Source organism: Mesoplodon densirostris, chromosome 17 (genome assembly GCF_025265405.1).
Source record: "Mesoplodon densirostris isolate mMesDen1 chromosome 17, mMesDen1 primary haplotype, whole genome shotgun sequence".
NCBI classification, from domain to species: Eukaryota; Metazoa; Chordata; class Mammalia; order Artiodactyla; family Ziphiidae; genus Mesoplodon; species Mesoplodon densirostris.
In genome coordinates, this window is record NC_082677.1 from 25,510,521 (window position 1) to 25,531,660 (window position 21,140).

A 21,140-nucleotide genomic window follows, 5' to 3' on the forward strand; every position below is an offset into this window, starting at 1 on the left:
AAGTTAGCAGCCAGCTTGAAGGTATGTCCATAGAAACCTCCCAAAGTGAAATGCAAAGAAATAAAATGAAAACCAACAAAAAACAACCACAGCCACAACACTGGAACAGAATGTCTGAGAACTGTACAAACCAAGAGGAAATGCTAATGTAAGCTATGGACTTAGGGTGATTATGATGTGTCAGTGTAGGTTCATCAGTTGTAAACAGTGTACCACTTGGGTGAAGGATATTGGTATTGGTGGAGGCTGTGCATGTGTGCAGACAAGGGGTATATAGGAACTCTCTGTACCTTCCTTTCAATTTTGCTGTGAACTTAAAACTGTTCTAAAAATTCCCTTTTATGTAAGAAAATGGAGGCATAGAGAGATTAAATAACTTGCCTAAGTCTTAACCAAGGATCTATTAGGTACAGAATAGGAATCGGCAATGAGTCAGTCTGGCACTAGAACTTTTGTCTTCAACCAGTGCACTTTTCTTCCTTTTTTGAATCTTGCTGTTTCTTTTACCTAACAATGTATCTTGCAGATCAATCCGAAAAGCGCAGGGAGGGCCTTTTCAATTTAACCAGTTTTTTTTTTTTTTTATTGGCTGTGCTGCGTGGCATGCGGGATCTTAGTTCCCCAACCAGGGATTGAACCTATGCCCCCCTGGCAGTGGAAGTGTGGAGTCTTAACCACCAGACCACCAGGGAAGTCCCTAACCAGTTTTATATATATATATATATATATATATATGTATATATATATATACACACACACACACACACACACACACATATATATATATGTATATATGTGTATATATATATATATATATATATATATATATATAAGGTGTCATTTACATCCCTGCAGTCCTTGTGAATATTAAGTGCCCCAAAGCACTGGTTTTAAACTTGCTGTTATGGGAACAGGTATAAGGCGGCAGGATTTCTTCATACCCAACTCTAGTCACTTGGGCAACCAGAACCTTAGAGGAAGTCGTGTTCCTGGGTTGAAATTAGAGTGGAATATGCCAGAACAAACACCCAAAACCTTGGGTCTCATTACTACTTTTTTTAAATTTAATTTTTATCAGAATAAAGTTGATTTACAATGTTCTGTTTTTTCTAGGTGTACAGCAGCTTGTTCAGTTACACATATACATATATCTATTCATCTTCGGATTCTCTTCCCATATAGGTTATTAGAGAGTGTTGAGTAGAGTTCCCTGTGCTATACAGTAGGTCCTTGTTATCTATTTTATATGTATTAGAGTGTATATGTTAATCCCAACCTCCTAATTTATCCCTTCCCCCCAACTTTCCCCTTTGGTAACCATGAATTTGTTTTCTGAGTCTGTGAGTCTGTTTCTCTTTTGTAAATTAGTTCATTGGTATCAATTTTCAGATTCCATCTATAAGTGATAGAATATGATAAAAATTTGTCTTTCTCTGACTTCACTTAGTGTGATCATCTCCAGGTCCATCCATGTACCTGCAAATGACATTACTTCATTCTTTTTTATTGCTGAGTAATATTCCATTGATTTAGGTTGTTTCCCTGTCTTGGCTATTGTGAATAGTGCTGCTGTAAACATAGGGGTACATGTATCCTATTTTTTCTGGATATATGCCCAGGAGTGGGATTGCTGGATCGTATGGAAATTCTATTTTTAGTTTTTTGAGGAACCTCCATACTGTTCTCCACAGTGGCTGCACCAATTTACATTCCCGCCAACAGTGGGTTCCCTTTTCTCCACACGTTCTTCAGCATTTGTTATTTTTAATGATGGCCATTCTGACTTGGTGTGAGGTGAGATACCTCATTGTAGTTTTGATTTGCATTTCTCTAATAATAAGTGATGTTGAGCATCTTTTCATGTGTCTGTTGGCAATCTGTATGTCTTCTTTGGAGAAATGTCTATTTAGGTCTTCTGCCCATTTTTTGATTGTGTTGTTTGGGTTTTTTTTGTTGTTATTAAGTTGTATGAGCTGTTTGTATATTTTGGAAATTAAGCCCTTGTCGGTTGCATAATTTGCAAATATTTTCTCCCAGTCCATAGATATCCTTTTCATCTTATTTATGGTTTCCTTTGCTGTGCAAAAGCTTATGTTTGATGAGGTCCCATCTGTTTTTTTTTTGTGTGTGTGGTACTTGGGTCTCTCACTGTTGTGGCCTCTCCCGTTGCGGAGCACAGGCTCCGGACGCGCAGGCTCAGAGGCCATGGCTCATGGGCCCAGCTGCTCCGTGGCATGTGGGATCTTCCCGGACCGGGGCACGAACCTGTGTCCCCTGCATCGGCAGGCGGACTCTCAACCACTGTGCCACCAGGGAAGCCCCCATTTGGGTTTTTTTTGCTTTTATTTCTCTTGCCTTGGGAGACTGACCTAAGAAAACACTGGTACGATTTATATCAGAAAATGTTTTGCCTATGTTCTCTTCTAGGAGGTTTATGGTGTCATGCTTTACATTTAAGTCTTTAAGCCATTTTGAATTTATTTTTGTGGATGGTGTGAGGCTGTGTTCTAACTTCATTGATTTACATGCAGTTGTCCGGCTTTCTCAACACCAGTTGCTGAAGAGACTGTCTTTTCCCTATTGTATATTCTTGCCTCCTTTGTCAAAGATAGATTGACTGAAGGTGTGTGGGTTTATTTCTGGCCTCTCTATTCTGTTCCATTGGTCCACGTCTGTTTTTGTGCCAATACTACACTGTTTTGATTACTATAGCTTTGTAGTAATTGTACAATTACCGTGGTATTGTCTGAAGTCTGGAAGGGTTATGCCTCCTTTTTTTTTTCCCCTCAGGATTGCTTTGGCAATTCTGGGTCTGTTATGGTTCCATATAAATTTTAGGATTATTTGTTCTAGTTCTGTGAAAAATGTCATGGGTAATTTGATAGGGATAACATTAAATCTGTAGATTGCTTTGGGTAGTATGTCCATTTTAACAATATTAATTCTTCCCATTCAAGAGCATGGGATATTTTTCCATTTCTTAAATCACCTTCAATTTCTTTAATGTTTATAGTTCTCAGCTTGTAAGTCTTTCACCTCCTTGGTCAGGTTTATTCCTAAGTATTTTCCTTTTTTTTGATGTGATTTAAAAAGGGATTGTTTTTTTTTACTTTCCCTTTCTGAATTTCATTGTTAGTATAAAGAAATGCAACCGATTTAACAGTTTTATATTGATAGACCCTAAGGTTTTTTCAAATTGCTTATTTAGAAATAATATTATGTTAGCCTTATGCCTGTCATTTCTAACATGTATGAGAGTACCTATAATAAATTTCTGGAGGCAGAATTACCCAGTTAATAGATATGTGCCTTTAAATTTTGATATTTTGAAAACTTTATTAGAAGTTGTATCCATGTGTATTGTTCTACAAATGTACATGTTGGATGTGGCATGGTAAAAATAGGTGTGGCCACAAGAGACGAGAATGAGGCTTGGGAGGAAGTTTATTATACTCACAGATCTCAGAGAGGAGATGATCATGTGCCACTCAGGGCTACAGGGGAAACACCAGATTTGGCAGAAGATGGGAGCAAGGGGAAAGTCTAGGCCAATGTCTTTATCAGAGTTTGTTTGGAAGAGGTGAGGTAGGGCAGAATAAACAGTTTAGGATTGGCTCGTCTGAACAATTCAAGTGGTCTCTGGGCTACAGAAGTGGCCTCTAGTTGCCTGGTATCTGGCCCTGGGATGATTTTAGGGCAGAGGGAATATTTGATTGGTGTGTGAGAATTAGCTAAGGAGGTGGTTGGGGCCACAGACTTGGAATTGGCTGGTTTGTATGTGAAAGATGTGCTCCCGGGCAAGCCCTTTGTTCTAAGAAGGGCTAACCTTGGGAGAAGCAGTCTCTCAGCCTGCAAACTTCTTAAGGTGTAAAAACATAATAAAATACAGAAAAATTTAAAAGATTAATGCATATACTTTAACAGTGTACAAGATCACCTATTTTCTCACAACTCCACCAACATTAACAAATTGATGTTTGGTAATCTGGTGAAAAATGACATCCAGTTGTAGTTTTGAGTCATCTGTATTTCTTATTTTTGCTCTTTTTCTTCTATTTTCTCATTCATTCACTAAAAAATATTAACTGCTTACAATATGCCATGTACTTACGATGTAGGCACCCTCAGAAAGCTTACATTTTAAGAAACGAATAGGACCCATTAGAGAGAAAACTACACTTTAGAGAGACATAAAAAAACTGACTAACTGAAAGGACAATGTTGATAGATGAGAAGAATCAATGTCAGAAACAATTATGGCAGTTATTACCAACTCAGTAGGTGTGGTATGGGATCACAGAGTTTTGGGGGGAAGGCAGAGGTGGCAACTTGAAATAATGAATAGATATGTACATTTTTAAACCGAAAGGTACTATGAGGGTATCTGCTTTGCCAGATGTTAAAACATGCTATGGAAACACAATAATGAAACCAGTGTGGTGCTGGTACAATAACAGACAACCAGAAACAAACTCTAGTTTATATATGATGTGTGAGCAAGTACCATACTATTTTAATTATTACAGCTTTTCAATACTTAAAAATCTGGTTGTTTCCCCCAGTACAGTTTTCAGAATTTATAAAAATTGCATTAAAAAACAAAAACTGCTTTTGTCTGTTTGGATTATGCTTCTTTGAATACGATTTCATCCAGAAAGCAGACCTCATAGATCCAGGTGTCATAAGGGTTATCCACATATACCCACAATATTAACATGCTTAGCGAAAAAAAACAAAAACAAAACAAAACACCCCCCCACCCAGTGGCCATGGGGGAGGGGTCAGAGATTACTGGGACTTTTTTTTAAACACTTATTTCTCTATTGTTTGTTCAGAATTTTTATATATAATAAAAATACATTGACTTTATAATCTCCTAACCATACAAAAATATAGGCAAAACAGTATAACAGAAAGGTGTAATGGTAGACATGATATCAAATATTTAACTTCTGAAAAAATCCAGTAATTGAAGCTGGTATATTCTCTACTTATTCTTTCAAAGCAAATAGAAAAGTATTATTTTTCATGATTTGATTTACTAAAATTTTTGTGTTTGTCAGGAGTCTTTTCTGAGCAATCCTTAAAACCAGTTTCAGTTTAAGGTGAGTTGCCTTTAAACTTCTGAGAATATTGTCTTGTTACAAACGAAAAGGAGATAATTTAAAGAATGCATCAAAGAGAAACACTTTACATAATGAGGTGTGGTTTTAAAAATGTCCTCAAATTGTTTATTTTGTATGAGCTAAATATGTAGGTAAAGTATAGCAGTACTCCATTTATATCTTATTTATATCCAATTTATATCCAATTGAGGAGAGTCAAGCACCAAAATGCACTGCTTATTAGCTAGATGACAAATGGGCTTGGGGAATGTAAAATACTTCTCTATAACACTATACATTCGTGAAATAGCCAAGTAAGTATACTGAACAAATATAAAGACAAGTCTCCAAATACTATCTATCTCACCAATGCTAAGGTGACGCTGATCAGTATTAGAAGAAAAAAAATTTAATTTACTCTTTCATAAAGTTTTTAATAAGCTATAATTTTCTTACATGTACACTAGTAACCTTAAAAAGACAAATACTACCAAATGTTAACTACTGTACAATTTATAAAAAATATAATTTTAAGAATTTGGAATAATAAAGGGAAGGTACCTACTTCAAATGGATTAAATAAGAAAATGCCACTTTTTAAGAAATTTCACCAGGAAATGGGAGATTTCCAATTTGTCTAAAGGAACACCAAAACCTTTTACTGACGTCAGAGACCTTGCTATTTTTATTCAAGACTTCATCTACACAGTTTCAAATAAGCCCTAAAAAATATTTTCCAGTACATACAAGGCCGCTACACACAGTACATGACAGGAAAAAAGGACTCCGTCAGAATGAGAAGTCGTGAGGAACAGAGATATGTCTTGCTCACCTTTACATCTCCAGTTCCTAGCACAGTGCCTGGCTCAAGGTGAAAATGTTTAAGCAATGGTTGTTGCTTTGCATTGAACCAGGCAGATACACCCTTCTACCTTTGGTTCGATTTTCATTCCATATTAAGCACGACCTGAGCTGCAGTCCTGGTTCTTGGCCCTTGATGTTAAGCTGAATAAAGTAAGCCACTATGCATACACTTTCTACATCAGTTCTTCTGACAGGATCCTCAGCACTGACTCATCACGGGCTGTGAATCTTCTCTTATGTGGTCTAATTCTTATTTCTTGGATAATATCAGCATGCAAAAGTAATGCATTTTCAGTGCAGTACAAGTATGTTCATATGAGTAAGAATGGAATAAAGGCCTTTCTTTTCCATGTTTTAAATAACAGATACATAGCATCTTATGACATAATTAGCAATTTTTAGACACTGAACATAATACACTGTATTACAATGCGATGTGGTAGGCTTCCATTTTAGGAACAAAAATCAATTTCACATGAAAAAAGATTTATTTTACATTTAGAATAAGTCTAAATTTTTAGCATTTAAGTACTGTAAAATAAACAGAGAGGAGCTTTTAAGATGTATTATCTCCATTCTGTCCAAAAAGCCCGTACAAAAAGCTTTTTTTTTACAGTTATTGATCATCACCTCGTTGCCTTAAATTTCTAGATTTTCCATTTTCAATTCTTCTCTTTTTGAAGACTGGGGCCACTCCATCTGCCACGACTCCAAGAGAAGTGACTGTTTTTTCTTTAAAAACCACTTTGGGTTCCCCACCAACATCAGCCTCTGAAGTTGGTACATATTCATTTTCAGTGCTTGGAAGTTCCAAATCTACCTTCTCACTGGAACAGAAAGTAAAAATAGAACCATTATTTGACAGAGTAAGATAAACTTTCACCTAATGTGTGAGCCCACCAAAGCCTCAAGATCATCTTTCTAATGATAATAATAGAAGTTAGAAGCTGGTCATTTTGGAGTAGGAAACTATTTTAAAATACTGATTTTATAATATTATTTAAAGTACTGAGCACCTGTTGATGTGGACACATGAGGAAAAGTCCCATCTATTCTTTTGTTCCTGTTGGGTGTATCATTGAAGGAAATGCTTGTACTTACGATTAGCAGTATAAGTTACACAGGTGGATAAATGAGAAGTATCTTTGGAAATGGATTTTGCCGTGGACTGACAAGGACTCTGGAGGCTTACACAGCACAAGACGAAAACCATGGAATCTCAATGTTCTGGTGTAGCAGACTCCGTGAGACTGTTTGCCTAGCACCCCTTTTCTAGCACTAGCCCTTTAACTGTCCACTTGGTTAGTATGAATAATCAGACGACTAGTCCAGAGCTCAGTACCTAATTAATATGAACCTATCATAGTACCCTACTGTCTACATAGTCAACTGGTTTGTGAAAGATCAAGTAAGTCACACCATACCCATCAGTCCCGCCCATGAGCTTTTTGAACATGGACCAGAAAGACCATTATGTTTAATGCTCTAGTGGCTAAGAATATAAAACCTGTTGGGAACCATATATTCTCCTATTTAGAGAAAGAAGTTCTGTAGAGATAGAGAATAAGGCTGGCATGCAAAGAAAAGTAGGATGGGAGATGGAGAATCCTGCCAGTGTTTCAGGCCTGGTTCCAATAATTCGTGAGGCCCGATTCCTACCCCTCCTACAACTTGCAGGTAGAACCTTTCTGGGAATCTTTGAACTAATAACCTCTTTTTTTAATTTAAGGTAACTCAAGTTTCTATCACTTGAAACCAAAAGATTACCTGGTCAGCATGAAAGGAAGAGTGATGACAATAGAGAAAAGGGAATAAAAAGTAAAGGTATGATTTAAATGTTAGAAGTCCCGGATATTATATTTCCCAGTTGAGAAACCCCATCTAAGAAGAGTGAAGATTAGTACAGATCTACACTCCTCAATCTCAGAAGAACCCAGGTAATGTAGTCATTCATCTTGATTCCTGGAAATAAAGGGAGAAAATCCTTTCCTGGAGGCCAGGAGAAGTTTGAAAGGTTATGGTAGATCTACAGTAGTAGTTAACTCTAATAACAGCAGCTATAGTGAATGTCTACTATAAACCAGACAATGCACTAGGCACTTGGAATAGAAATATTCTCTTTTTATTTGGGGTCTTCTAGTTAGTGTCTTTTTTAGCACTAGAACTCCTTTTAACTTTTTTTCCCCTTTTGGGAACCACCTCTTCTCCCTTCTGAGTTTTGAGCTTAATTCAGTTCAGGTCCAGTCAGAATTCACAGTGGTTAGCTCAGGAATAGGAACTGGGTATGTGATGAAAGCTAAGCAGGACCACTTTTGGAACTCGCAAAGAGCACCTCTTTTTTGCTGGGATCTCTAACTGTAAGTATGATATAAGCCTAAAGCTTTGCTGTCAAGTGGGGAGAGCCTGTGAGAAAGGCAGTCAAGTCAGAGGAAAGCAGAGACAAAAGTCAGAGACATTCACAGTGATTTCTCATCAACTATGGCTCTTGACAACTGCAGTTTAGAGATAACATGATTTTTAGGTGTTTGCTTAGAATTTAAATTTAATATATGCTATTCAGTTCAATTATCTTAAAAGTACATGATAACAAATTTGCTTCCCTCTCACACAGACCATGTAGAAATGTCTATGGTGGTAGAATTGAGAGATCTTTTTATGTTTCATCCTATATATACATGGGTAAAAAAACAGGTTTAAAAGAGGTCTCTAAGCATTGTAATAATTTTTAAAAAATGTAACAATAGTTAGGAAATTTGCTAGGATTGCAAAAAACAAAATAAATGAGAATATAAGTACAAAGAATATAAGAACAAAGAAAATTTTAAATCAGTGATGGATAGTTCAAAACTATAAAAACCAAAACCAAAAACTATTCTATATAATATAAAACTTGAGGAAGAAGCTATCTTGGTAGATCATGATGTTAAATAACATTTCCTCAAAATCTGATGAGGGGATGCAAGAAATAGGAATTCTCACTGGAACAGGTCTTAAATCTGATTTGTTTTGAATAGAGATGCCTTCCAAACTTTATTGTATTAAAAATATATGTTAAATGCCATTTTTGTTTGCTTTTCCTACTTCCCTATTTTCCCTTAGATTGCCAACAATGGTGCTTTCCAAGAAGGCTAGTAGCCCCTGAAGTTGATGGGGTATTCATGCTTGGCTTTGTATTTTTATGTTTTTACAGGAGTGGAGACTGAGGCTTAGAGAGAAGTTAAATAACTTGGTCAACTAAACTGTTATGGTAGTAATATTACTTGGATTAAAACCCAGGCCTGTGTTGATCTAAAACCTATATTCTTCCCCCTAGACCACTCTGCTTCTGGGTGAAACTAAGAAATTCCATTAGCTAAGCAGAGAAAGATTTTGAGTAATGAAGAACAGTAGGGTTTGGTTGCTGGACAAATGAATCTCTGTCCAAGAAAATCTATGAGAGACTCATTTAATTTCACAATCTTGGTGTTTTGTGTTGTATTTTGATAAAGTGATCAAGTCATAGTATTACTTCTTAAGTGGGATTATGGGAGAGATAAAATAGAAAAAGAGTCCATTTTTGAAATCATGGTCCTAGGGAATTCCTAAGTGGAAGCTAACAGAAGTGGCAGTGAAGTAGGATATACACCCATGTGATATAATCAGAGGAAAAGAAGTTTGTATTTGAAAGAAAAGAGTCTGCAAGTAAAATATCTTACAGAGAATACACCTTCTTTTCAAATAACTTTAGAACAGTTGCAAAAAATAATTACATAAACACTTCCTCAAAACCATGGTCATTTCCAAATTCAAAATGTAAAAATTGTAAAGGTTATAATACCTGAACACAATGTAATAAAGGTGGAAAAAAACCCCAAAAACTTCCACCTATGTAGAGATTGAAAAATAAGTCCTTTTGGAAAACCACCAAGTCAAAAGAGTAAGCAAAAACACAATATTAAATGGTTCCAAAAACAATGAAATCAAGGAATCATCACCCAAAATTTATGTGATATATGGACAGAATTATATTCAGAGACAATACAGCTTTGACTATTTTCATTAAGAATAAGAACAGACCCCTTCCTCACCTCCTGTCAATAGTCTTAAGTGTTCCTCTGAAGAAAGAACAAACACAAAGAAACTTAAGAAAAGTCAGGGGAAGAAAATTACAAAAGTAGAAATGAAGAAACAGAAAATCCATTAATAAATGGATATGTAATAAAATACACAGTTAAAAATAAGAGCTGATTCATTAAGGAAAAACAAATTTAAAAAGCCTTTAGTGGAGACCCCAGTCTTCATTCCCACAAAATGATCAACAATTAGATAGCTATCCATGAAGAAAAACAGCTCTAGGAGAGCTCTGGAGTCCATTTAAGAAATTTAAGCAACACAGTGGAACAAAATACCATGAGAATAATTGCAAAAAAAAGATAAGAAAGACAACTTCACTTTGCCTGCATCATCCCATCCCCCGAGCTGACACTGCTCAGAGACAAGAGGAAACCTCCCAGTTGGAAACAGTTCCCGACAACATGAAAAGAAGAGTGGGTGGGTGACCAGCTGATGCAGCCTTCTGGGCCACTGCACGAAGGTCCTGCTTAGGTTTCACTCCACCCACAATGGTGAAGGTGAGACGTATAGAGACTGCTAGGAACAAGGAAAAAAATCAGGGACTACCAAGAACAGCCATGCAGTGGGAGTGATTGCAGTTCACAGTGACCTGCTCTACAGGCAAACAAAGCAGCTTTTGCCACTGAAGAAAGAACCAACAGACATCACAGCTGCTGCAGATGCCCTGCAGATTTCACCAGGTATTGTGCTGCACAGCTATTAGCTTTCACTTATGTCAGCTGCCTCAGTCCCTTTGCCCTTGCCACTGCCAGAGCACGGGAACCACACTGCAGTCAGCTCAGGCCTCCGCGCAAGATGGCAGCCTAGACTCCCATGGCTGACCCCACTGCCGTTTGCATGCTTGGGGCTAGCCCCACCAGCTCTGCACTTGCATGGTGCTGCGCTGACACCCATCACCAGCCTCTACTGCAGGGCTTAGCCTCAGGGGGAGATTGTGCAGCCATGGGAAAGCACCCCGACAGCCAGGGTCCCTGAAGCTGTCAGTGAATGTGTAGTTGACTCTGGCCCTTGCTGCCTGCCTGGCCCCTACTACTGTGTGTCTGCAACTGGCCCTGACCACTACATACACAGGCATCTGTAGCTGGCCCCGCAGCCGAGTGCATGTTCACCACCAGAGCTGGCCACCACCACTGCCTGTCCTGGTCTCTAGCTGCTGGACCTGGAAGTGCTGCTGAGGACCCCAACAGCCCTTGCAGCCACTGTGGAACCCCTGCAGTGTTTGCCAAGAACCACGCAGTTGTTGGATTCTAGTGACCTGAGCTAAAGTGATAACACCCCCCCCCCCAGACCCACTGCTGCCACATGCACCCTTGGCGCCCGGTACCACCAGACCTGCTCCAGTGTGCCCCACCTGCAGTTGGAAGTTTTCCCATACTGACATTAGTCTATAAAGTCTACAAGAGGTTATTCCTTTTTCAAATGTGTAGACACCTACACAAGGCTGCTAGGTTCACCAAGAATCGGGTAAAACTGTCTCTACCAAAGGAATACAGTAAACTCCCAGTAACTAGCCCAAAGAAATTGAGACCAGGAACTATCCAAAAAAGAATTCAAAAAAACTGTTCCACAGATGCACTGAGAACTATAAGAGAATACAGGCAAACAATTTAATGATACCAGGAAAACAACAGAAGAACAAAACGAGAAATTCAACAGAGAAAGAAAAAACATAAAAAAGAACCAAACAAATTTTGGAGCTGAATAGTACAATGACTGAACTGTAGCATTCAATAGAGAGCTTCAACAGCAGACTAGACCAAGCAGAAGAATCAGTGAGTTTGAAGACAGATCATTTGAAATTCTGTAGTCAGAGGAGAAGAAAAGAGTGAAAAGGATGAAGAAACCCTATGGGACTTTTGGGACACAATCAAGAGAAATAATGTATGCATCCTTGGAGTCTCAGAAGACGAAGAGAGGGAAAAAGGGGCAGAAAGATTATTTAAAGAAATAATGGCTGAGGGAATTCCCTGGTGCATCAGTGGTTAGGACTCCGTGCTTTCACTACCGAGGGCACAGGTTCAATACCTGATTGGGGAACTAAGATCCTGCAAGCCACATGGTGTGGCCAAAAAAGAAAAAAGAAAAAAGAAACAATGGTTGAAAACTTGCAAAATGTGGGGAGAGATTTATGGGTCCAAGTTGAAGTTAGTAGGTCACCTCAAAATTTCAATCCAAAAAGATCTTTTCCAAGACACATTTTACTAAACCTGTCTAAAATCAAAGAATTTTAAAAACAGCAAGAAAAAAGAATTTCTCTCATACAAGGGAATTTCATAAGGCTATCAGCAGATATTTCAGTGGAGACCAGGATGATATATTCGAAGTGCTGAAAGAAAAAAAAAAAAAGCTAACCAAAAATACTTTACCAAACTAAACTGTCCTTCAGAAATGAAGGTGAGATAAAGACTTTCCCCCAAAAAACAAAAAAATAACGGGCTTCCCTGGTGGCGCAGTGGTTGAGAGTCCGCCTGCCAATGAGGGGACACGGGTTCGTGCCCCGGTCTGGGAGGATCCCACATGCCGCGGAGCGGCTGGGCCCGTGAGCCATGGCCACTGGGCCTCTGCATCCAGAGCCTGTGCTCCGCAACGGGGAGAGGCCACAACAGTGAGAGGCCCGCGTACCACAAAAAACAAACAAAACAAAAAATAAACGCTGAGGGTATTCATCATCACTAAAAGTGTCTTATAAGAAATGCTGAAAGGCTGCTAATTACCAACATGAGAACACACAAAACAATGGTAAAGGTAAGCAAGAGTCAGATACAAAACAGTTTAATAATATAATATGGTGTTCTGTTAATACTTAACTCTAGTATAAAGGTTAGAGGACAAAAGTATTAAAAATAGCTATAGCTAAAACAATTTGTTAATGTATACACAATATATAAAGATGTAAATTGTGACATCAAAATAATACTGTAAATCAACTACACTTCAATAAAACATTAATGGGGGGGCAAGTGAAAAGGTACTTTGTGTATTCAACCAAAGTTGTTATTAGCATAAAACAGACTGTCATATATATATGATCTTTCATATAAGCAGCATGGTAATTAAAAGCAAAAACCTAAAATAGATTCACAAAAGATAAAGAGAAGGAAATAAAAGCACACCACTATGGAAACTCATCAATTCAAAAAGAAAGGCAGCAAGAGAGAAAACAAGGAAAAAGGGAACTACAAAACTGCCCCAAACCAATAAGATGGCATTGGTAAGTCCTTACGTATATTAATCTAAATGTAAACAGATTTAATTCTCTGATCAAAAGGTACAGAGTGGTGGATGGATAAAAACACAAGAACCAACTATATGCTGCCTACTAGAGACTCACTTCAGATTTAAAGACACACATAAGCTTAGAGTTAAGGAATGGAAAAGGATATTCCATGAAAACAGAAACCAAAAGAGGGCAGGGGTAACTATATTTATATCAGACAAAATAAACTTTAAGCCTAAAATGGTAACAAGAGACAAAGAAAGTCATTATATAATGATAAGGGGGTCAATTCATCAAGAAGATGTAACAACCTTAAATATATATGTGCCCAACACTGGAATATATTAAGCAAAAACTAACAGGTATGAAGGGAGAAATAGACAACAACACAGTAACAGCAGAAGGCTTAAATAAACCACTTTCAACAATGGATAGATCATCCAGAGAGAAAATCAACAAGGAAACATCGGACTTGAACAATACTTTAAACCAAATGGACCTTACAGACATATAGAGAACATTCCGTCCAACAGCAGCAGAATACACATTCTTTTCAAGCACACACAGAACATTCTCCAGGACAGATCACATAATAGGTCACAAAATAAATCTTGGCAAATTTAAGAAGACTGAAATCATACCAGGTATTTTTTCTGACCAAAATGGTAAAAAACCAGAAATCAGTAACAGGAGGAAAGATGGAAAATTCACAAATATATGGAAGTTAACACACTCCTGAACAGTTAATGGGACAAAAAGGAAATCAAAGGAACTCAAAAAATATCTTCAAACAAATGAAAATGGAAACACAATATACCAAATCCTACAGGATGCTGCAAAAGCAATTTGAAGAGGAAAGTTTATACTGATAAATGCCTACATTAAGAAAGAGATAGATCTAAAAAAAACAACCTAACTTTACACCTCAAGGAACTAGAAAAAGAACTAAGCCCAAAGTAGCAGAAGGAGGGAAATAACAAAGATCAGAGCAGAAATAAATGAAATAGAGACCAGAATAATAGGGAAGATAAGAAACCTAAAAGCTGGTTTATTGAAAAGAAAAACAAATTTGACAAACTTTTACCTAGACTAAGAAAAAAAAAAGACTCAAAATCAGAAATGAAAGAGGAGACATTAAACTGATACCACAGAAATAAAAAGGATTGAAAGAGACTACTATGAACAATCATACACCAACAAATTGGATAACCTAAAAGAAACGGATACATTCCTAGAAACATACAACCTACCAGATGAACTGTGATAAATAGAAAATCTGAACAGATCAGTAACAAGGAAGGATACTGAACCAATAATTAAAAACCTCCCAACACAAAAAAGGCCAGGACCAGATGGTTTCACTGGAGAATTCTATAAAACATTTAAAGAATAATTAATGTCAATCCTCCTCAAACTCTTCCAAAAAACAGAAAAGAAGAGAATATTCCCAAACTCATTACAGGAGGCTGGCATTACCCTGATACCCAAGCCAGATAAGGACACGACAAGGAAAGAAAACTATAGACCAATATCCTCGATAAATATAGATGCAAAAATTCTCAAAATATTAGCAAACCGAATTGAACAGCACATTAAAAGGATCATACACCATGATCAAGTGAGATTTATCCCTGAGATGTAAGGACAGATGGTTCAACATTTGCAAATCAACTGATATTGACTGAAACTGAAAGATAAAAATCTTATCATCATCTCAACAGATGCAGAAAACGCATTTGACAAAATACAACATCATTTCATGATAAAAATACTCAACCAATTGGGAATAGAAGGAACATAACATCACAAAGGCCATATATGACAAATCTACAGCCAATATCATACTCAATGGTGAAAGACTGAAAGCTTTCTCTCTGTGATCGCAAACAGGACAAGGGTGCCCATTCTTGCCACTCCTATTCAACATAGTATTGAAGTCCTAGCCAGATCAATCAGGCAAGAAAAAAAAAGGCATCCAAATTGGAAAGGAAGTAAAATTATCTCTCTTTGTAGATAAGATGATCTTTTATGTAGAAAACCCTAAAGACTCCCCCTGCCCCCCTCCCCCTCCAGCAAACTGTTGGAACTACTCAATAAATTCAGTAAATTTGCAGGATACAAAATCAAAACATAGGAAATTCCCTGGAAGTCCAGTGGTTAAGACTTTGCGCTTCCACTGCAGGTGGCATGGGTTCGATCCCAGGTCAGGGAATTAAGATCCTGCAAGCTGCACAGAGTGGCCAAAACCAAAACCAAAATCAAAATACAGAAATCAGTTGCATTTGCATACACTAACAACAAAACATTTGAAAAAGAAAACAATCCAATTCACAATGCATCATAAATGATAAAACAGTGATAAGTTTAACTGAGGTGGTGAAAGGTCTATATACTGATAACTACAAGACACTGAAGGAAATTGAAGACACAGACAAATAAAGATACCCTGTGTTTACGGATCAGATCAATTAATATTGTTGTAATGTCCATACTACTCAAAGCCATCTGTAGATTCAATGCAATCCTGATCAAAATTTCAATGGTATTTTTCACGGAAATAGAAAAACAATCCTATAATTTTTACAGGAACCACAAAAGACCCCAAACAGTCAAAGCAATCCTGAGAAAGAAGACCAAAGCTGGAGGCATCACACTTCCTGATTTCAAACTGTACTACAAATCTTTAGTAATCAAAACAGTATGATACTCTCATAAAAACAGAAACATAGACCAATGGAAAAGAATTGAGAGCCCAGAAATAAACCCTCACATGTAGGGTCAACTAACATTTGACAAAGGAGCCAAGACTATTCAATAGGGAATATATATTCTCTTCAATAACTGGTGTTGGAAAAATTGGGTAACCACATGCAGAAGAATGACATTGGACCCCTATCTTACATCACTCACAGAAATTAACCCAAGTTTATTAAAGACTTAAACAAAAGAAATGAAACTGTAAAACTGCCAGAAGAAAACATTTAAAAAAAGCTCTACCTGACACTCGTCTTGGCAATGATTTTTTGGATATGACACCAAAAGCATGGTCAACAAAAACAAAAATCAACAAGTGGGACTACATCAAACTAAAAGCTCTGGGCAGCAGAAGAAATAATCAACAAAATGAAAAGGAAACGTACAGAATGGAAGAAAATATTTGCAAATCATATATTTGCTAAAGGGTTAATATTCAAAATATATGGAAAACTCATAACCCAATTACAAAATAACCCCAAAGAATCCAATTAAAAAATGGGCAGAGAAAATGAATAGACATTTTCTGAAGAAGACATACAAATGGCCAAAAGGTACATGAAAAGATGCTTGACATCACTAATTGACAGAGAAATGTGAATCAAAACTGCAGTATCACCTCATACCTGTTACAATGGCTAGTATTAAAAAGACAAGAGATAACAAGTGTTGGTAAGGATGTGGAGAAAAGAGATACTTTCAGCACTGTTGGTAGAAATGTAAATTGGTACAGACACTATGGAAAACAGTATGGAGGTTCCTGATATTAAAAACAGGACTACCATATGATCCAAGATTCCCACCTCTGCATATACATCCAAAGGATATAAAAACAGGATCTTGAAGAGATACCTGCACCCCCATGTTCACTACAGCATTATTCACAGTAGCCAAGATATGGATAAAGAAGATGTGGTATATACATACAGTGGAATATTATTTAGCTATGAGAAAGAAGGAAATCTACCATCTGTGACAACATGGAGGGACCTTGACAGCACTGTGCTAAGTGAAATAAGACAGAGAAAGACAAATACTATATGATATCATTTATATGTGAAACCTAAGAAATCCAAACTTACAGAAACGAGAACGGAGGTGGTTACCAGGTTTGAGGAATGGGGGAAATGGGGAGATGGAGCAAAAGGTACAAATTTCCAGTTGTAAGACTATTTGGGGGAATCTAATTTATAGGATGGTGATTATAGTAATCATACTGTGTTACATACCTTAAAGCTGCTAAGAGACTAGATCTTAAATGTCCTCACCACAAAAAAACCAACCAACCAACCAACCAACCAGAAACATGGTAATTAAATGTGACATGGAGGTGTTAGCTAACACTATTGTGGTAGTCATTTTGCAACATATCAATCAAATCAACACACTGCACACTTGACTTATTTATTTATTTTGGCCGCACCGTGTGGCTTGTGGGATTTTAGTTCCCCGACCAGGGATTGAACCCAGGCCCTCGGCAATGAGAGTGTGGAGTCCTAACCACTGGACCACCAGGGAATTCCTATGCATACTTTAAACTTACACATGTTATATGTAAATCATAGTATCTTAACACAGCTGGAAAAAAATTCTTTAACAAATATCCCAAAAGAATAAAAAAGTTTACAATGTGAAAGGATTTAAAAATAATTGAAAAATTTAAACATACAGGAAGTTTAATGTATTACCATATGTTTTAACTTTTAAGCCCTTGATGAAACACAAGATTTTAGGGGAAAATATGAATTACTGAAACTGACTAGATGAAGCTACTTCCTACCCCTGCCCCCTAACACCAGCTGCAGCATGTTAACAGTGACTGAGTGCTTAGGTGTTCTAGGTACCAAGTATGAACACAGTGATAAATGTGTTAACTTGTTTTTTTTCTAGTTTATTCCTCACAATAAATTAGAAATTAGGCAGGAACTATTATTATCCCATTTTACAGATGAAGAAATTGAGGCTCATGTAGATTAGGCAACTTGCCTAATGTCACATAGATAGTATCCAAGAGACTGAAAAAGCTATCAAAACTTACCTCCCCCTAGAACTCCAGGACCAGAAGATTTTACTAGTGATTTTTTAAAAAACTTTTTAATCCCAGGGAAACTATTAACTGTTTTAGAACATTAAAGAAATGGAAAGCTACCTAATCCATTTTATTTAGCATAAGTCAGATACAAAAATCTCATAAAATTATCATACATTTAACAAAAAAAGAACAAAACTAAACCATAGACCACCATTTCCCAATCAGTTTTCCACATCAGAGCTATGGCTACTGAAATTCACCAAAATCTATTTCTGATGATAATCCTTGAACAATCCAGAAATAAAGCACACTTCCTTAACATAATAAAGATTATCTATCTTAAGCCAATACAATCCTCAATATAAATTTTAGAGACATTTCTATTGATATCAGCAACAAAACAGATGTGTAGAAATGCCCACTCCCCTTATTATTATATAACATTGGGCTTAAAAATGTAACTAAAATAAATAGGACATGAAATAAATAGGAAGTAGTATCAACAGAAAAAAATCAAAAAATATTTGCAGACAAGTTTCTACATGGAAAACCCAAGACTCAAGAGTAAGTCTTAAAAATAATAAAATAATCAGCAACATAATTGGACACATAGGCTTTTTCACACCATAATTACTGGTTTACAAAATAATGGAAAAAATGGACTAAATCTGCAATTAAAAATAGCAAAATAGGGCCTCCCTGGTGGCGCAGTGGTTGGGAGTCCTCCTGCCGATGCAGGGGATGTGGGTTCGTGCCCCGGTCTGGGAGGATCCCATGTGCCGCGGAGCGGCTGGGCCCGTGAGCCATGGCCGCTGGGCCTGCGCGTCCGGAGCCTGTGCTCCGCAGCGGGAGAGGCCACAACAGTGAGAGGCCCACATACCGCAAAAAAAAAAAAAAAAAGCAAAATATATAAAAAATTATTCAGGTACTTAATAAACATGTACTAAGCACCTATTATGTGCCAGTCACTGTTTTTAGTCCTGGGGTTACAGAAATGAATCAAGTAGACTAAGTGGCTACTTAGCTTACATTCAAGAAATGCAAGCATGAGACTTACACAGAGGTAGCTACAAAAGCCAGAGAGAGAATCCTACAAAATGACTTGAGTAGACTGTCAGCTGGTGCCTTTCGAAGGGAAGGAAAGCGTCTTGAGTCAAGAATGCAGGCGGCCTTTAGCAGCTGAGAAAGACTCAAGGCTGACAACTGAAAAGGAAATGGGGGCTTCAGTCTTCCAACCACATGGAACTGAATCCTGCAAGTAAATTTAATGAATTTGGAAGCAAATTCTAGAATCTCCTGCTAAGAGCCCAGCCAGCTAACACCTTGATTTCAGCTTCATGAGACCTGGACCCAAGAAGCCCACTGGACTTGTGATCTGCAGAACCGGCCCCTGTGATTATGTTGGATCCACCTGAATAACCAGGATAATCTCCCTACCTCAAAACCACTAATCTGGGACTTCCGGGTAAGATGGCGGAAGAGTAAGACGCGGAGATCACCGTCCTCCCCACGGATACACCAGAAATACAGCTACACGTGGAACAACTCCTACAGAACACCTACTGAACGCTGGCAGAAGACCCCAGACCTCCCAAAAGGCAAGAAACTCCCCACATACCTGGGTAGGGCAAAGCGGAGAGATTCCCGCACAGAGGATCGGTGCCAAGCGGCACTCACCAGCCCGAGAGGCTTGTCTGCTCGCCCGCCGGGGCAGGCGGCACTGGAAGCTGAGGCTCGGGCTTCGGTCAGAGCGCAGGGAGAGGACTGGGGCTGGCGGCGAGAACTCAGCCTGAAGGGGGCTAAAGAGCCACAGCTAGCCGGCAGGGAGTCCGGGAAAACTCTGGAGCTGCCGAAGAGGCAAGAGACTTTTTCTTCCCTCTTGGTTTCCTGGTGCGCGAAGAGAGGGGATTAAGAGCGCTGCTTAAAGGGGCTCCACAGACGGGCGCGAGTCGCGACTGAAAGCACGGAGCCCAGTGACGGGCGTGGGACGCTGGGGCTGCTGCTGCCGCCGCCGCCAAGAAGCCTGTGTGCGAGCGCAGGTCACTGTCCACACCGCCCTTCCGGGAGCCTGTGCAGCCCGCCACTGCCGGGGTCCCGGGATCCAGGGGCGGCTTTCCTGGGAGAACGCACGGCGCGCTTCGGGCTGGTGCAACGTCACGCCGACCTCTGCCACTGCAGGCTCGCCCCGCACTCCGTGCCCCTCCCTCCCGCCCGGCCTGAGTGAGCCAGAGTCCCCGAAGAGGCTGTTCCTTTAACCCTGTCCTGTCTGAGCGAAGAACAGACGCCCTCCGGCGACCTACACGCAGAGGCGGGGCCAAATCCAAAGCTGAGACCCAGGAGCTGTGAGAACAAAGAAGAGAAAGGGAAACCTCTCCCAGCAGCCTCAGAAGCAGCGGATTAAGGCTCCACAATCAACTTGATGTACCCTGCATCTGTGGAATACATGAATGGACAACAAATCATCCCAAATTGAGGAGCCAGGAGTCAGTGCTGTGCCTCTGAGGTGGGAGAGCCAACTTCAGGACACTGGTCCACAAGAGACCTCCCAGCTCCACATAATATCAAACGGCGAAAATCTTCCAGAGATCTCCATCTCAACACCAGCACCCAGCTTCACTCAACGACCAGCAAGCTACAGTGCTGGACACCCTATGCCAAACAACTAGCAAGACAGGAACACAACGCCACCCATTAGCAGAGAGGCTGCCTAAAATCATAAAAAGTCTGCAGACACCCCAAAACACACCACCAGATGTGGACCTGCCCACCAGAAAGACAAGATCCAGCCTCACCCACCAGAACACAGGCACTAGCCCCCTCCACCAGGAAGCCTACACAACCCACTAAACCAACCTTAGCCACTGGGGACAGACACCAAAAACAACGGGAACTACGAATCTGCAGCCTGCAAAAAGGAGACCCCAAACACAGTAACATAAGCAAAATGAGAAGACAGAAAAACACACAGCAGGAGGAGCAAGATAAAAACCCACCAGACCTAACAAATGAAGAGGTAATAGGCAGTCTACCTGAAAAAGAATTCAGAATAATGATG

The 21,140-nt window shown here is 38.8% G+C and overlaps 1 protein-coding gene across 2 annotated transcripts in view; it reads right to left on the minus strand.

The window, feature by feature from the left end:
* Positions 1-4,272: 4,272 nt before the first annotated feature.
* WBP4 (WW domain binding protein 4) overlaps positions 4,273-21,140 on the minus strand; it is a 40,661-nt gene continuing 23,793 nt past the window's right edge. The window contains exon 10 of one of the 2 annotated variants that reach the window (XM_060079751.1): positions 4,273-6,796. In XM_060079751.1, coding sequence (XP_059935734.1) covers positions 6,586-6,796 — 211 coding nt within the window. In that variant the 3' untranslated portion in view covers positions 4,273-6,585. The remainder of the gene's footprint in view (positions 6,797-21,140) is intronic. The other variant, XM_060079752.1, reaches the window with a different exon arrangement.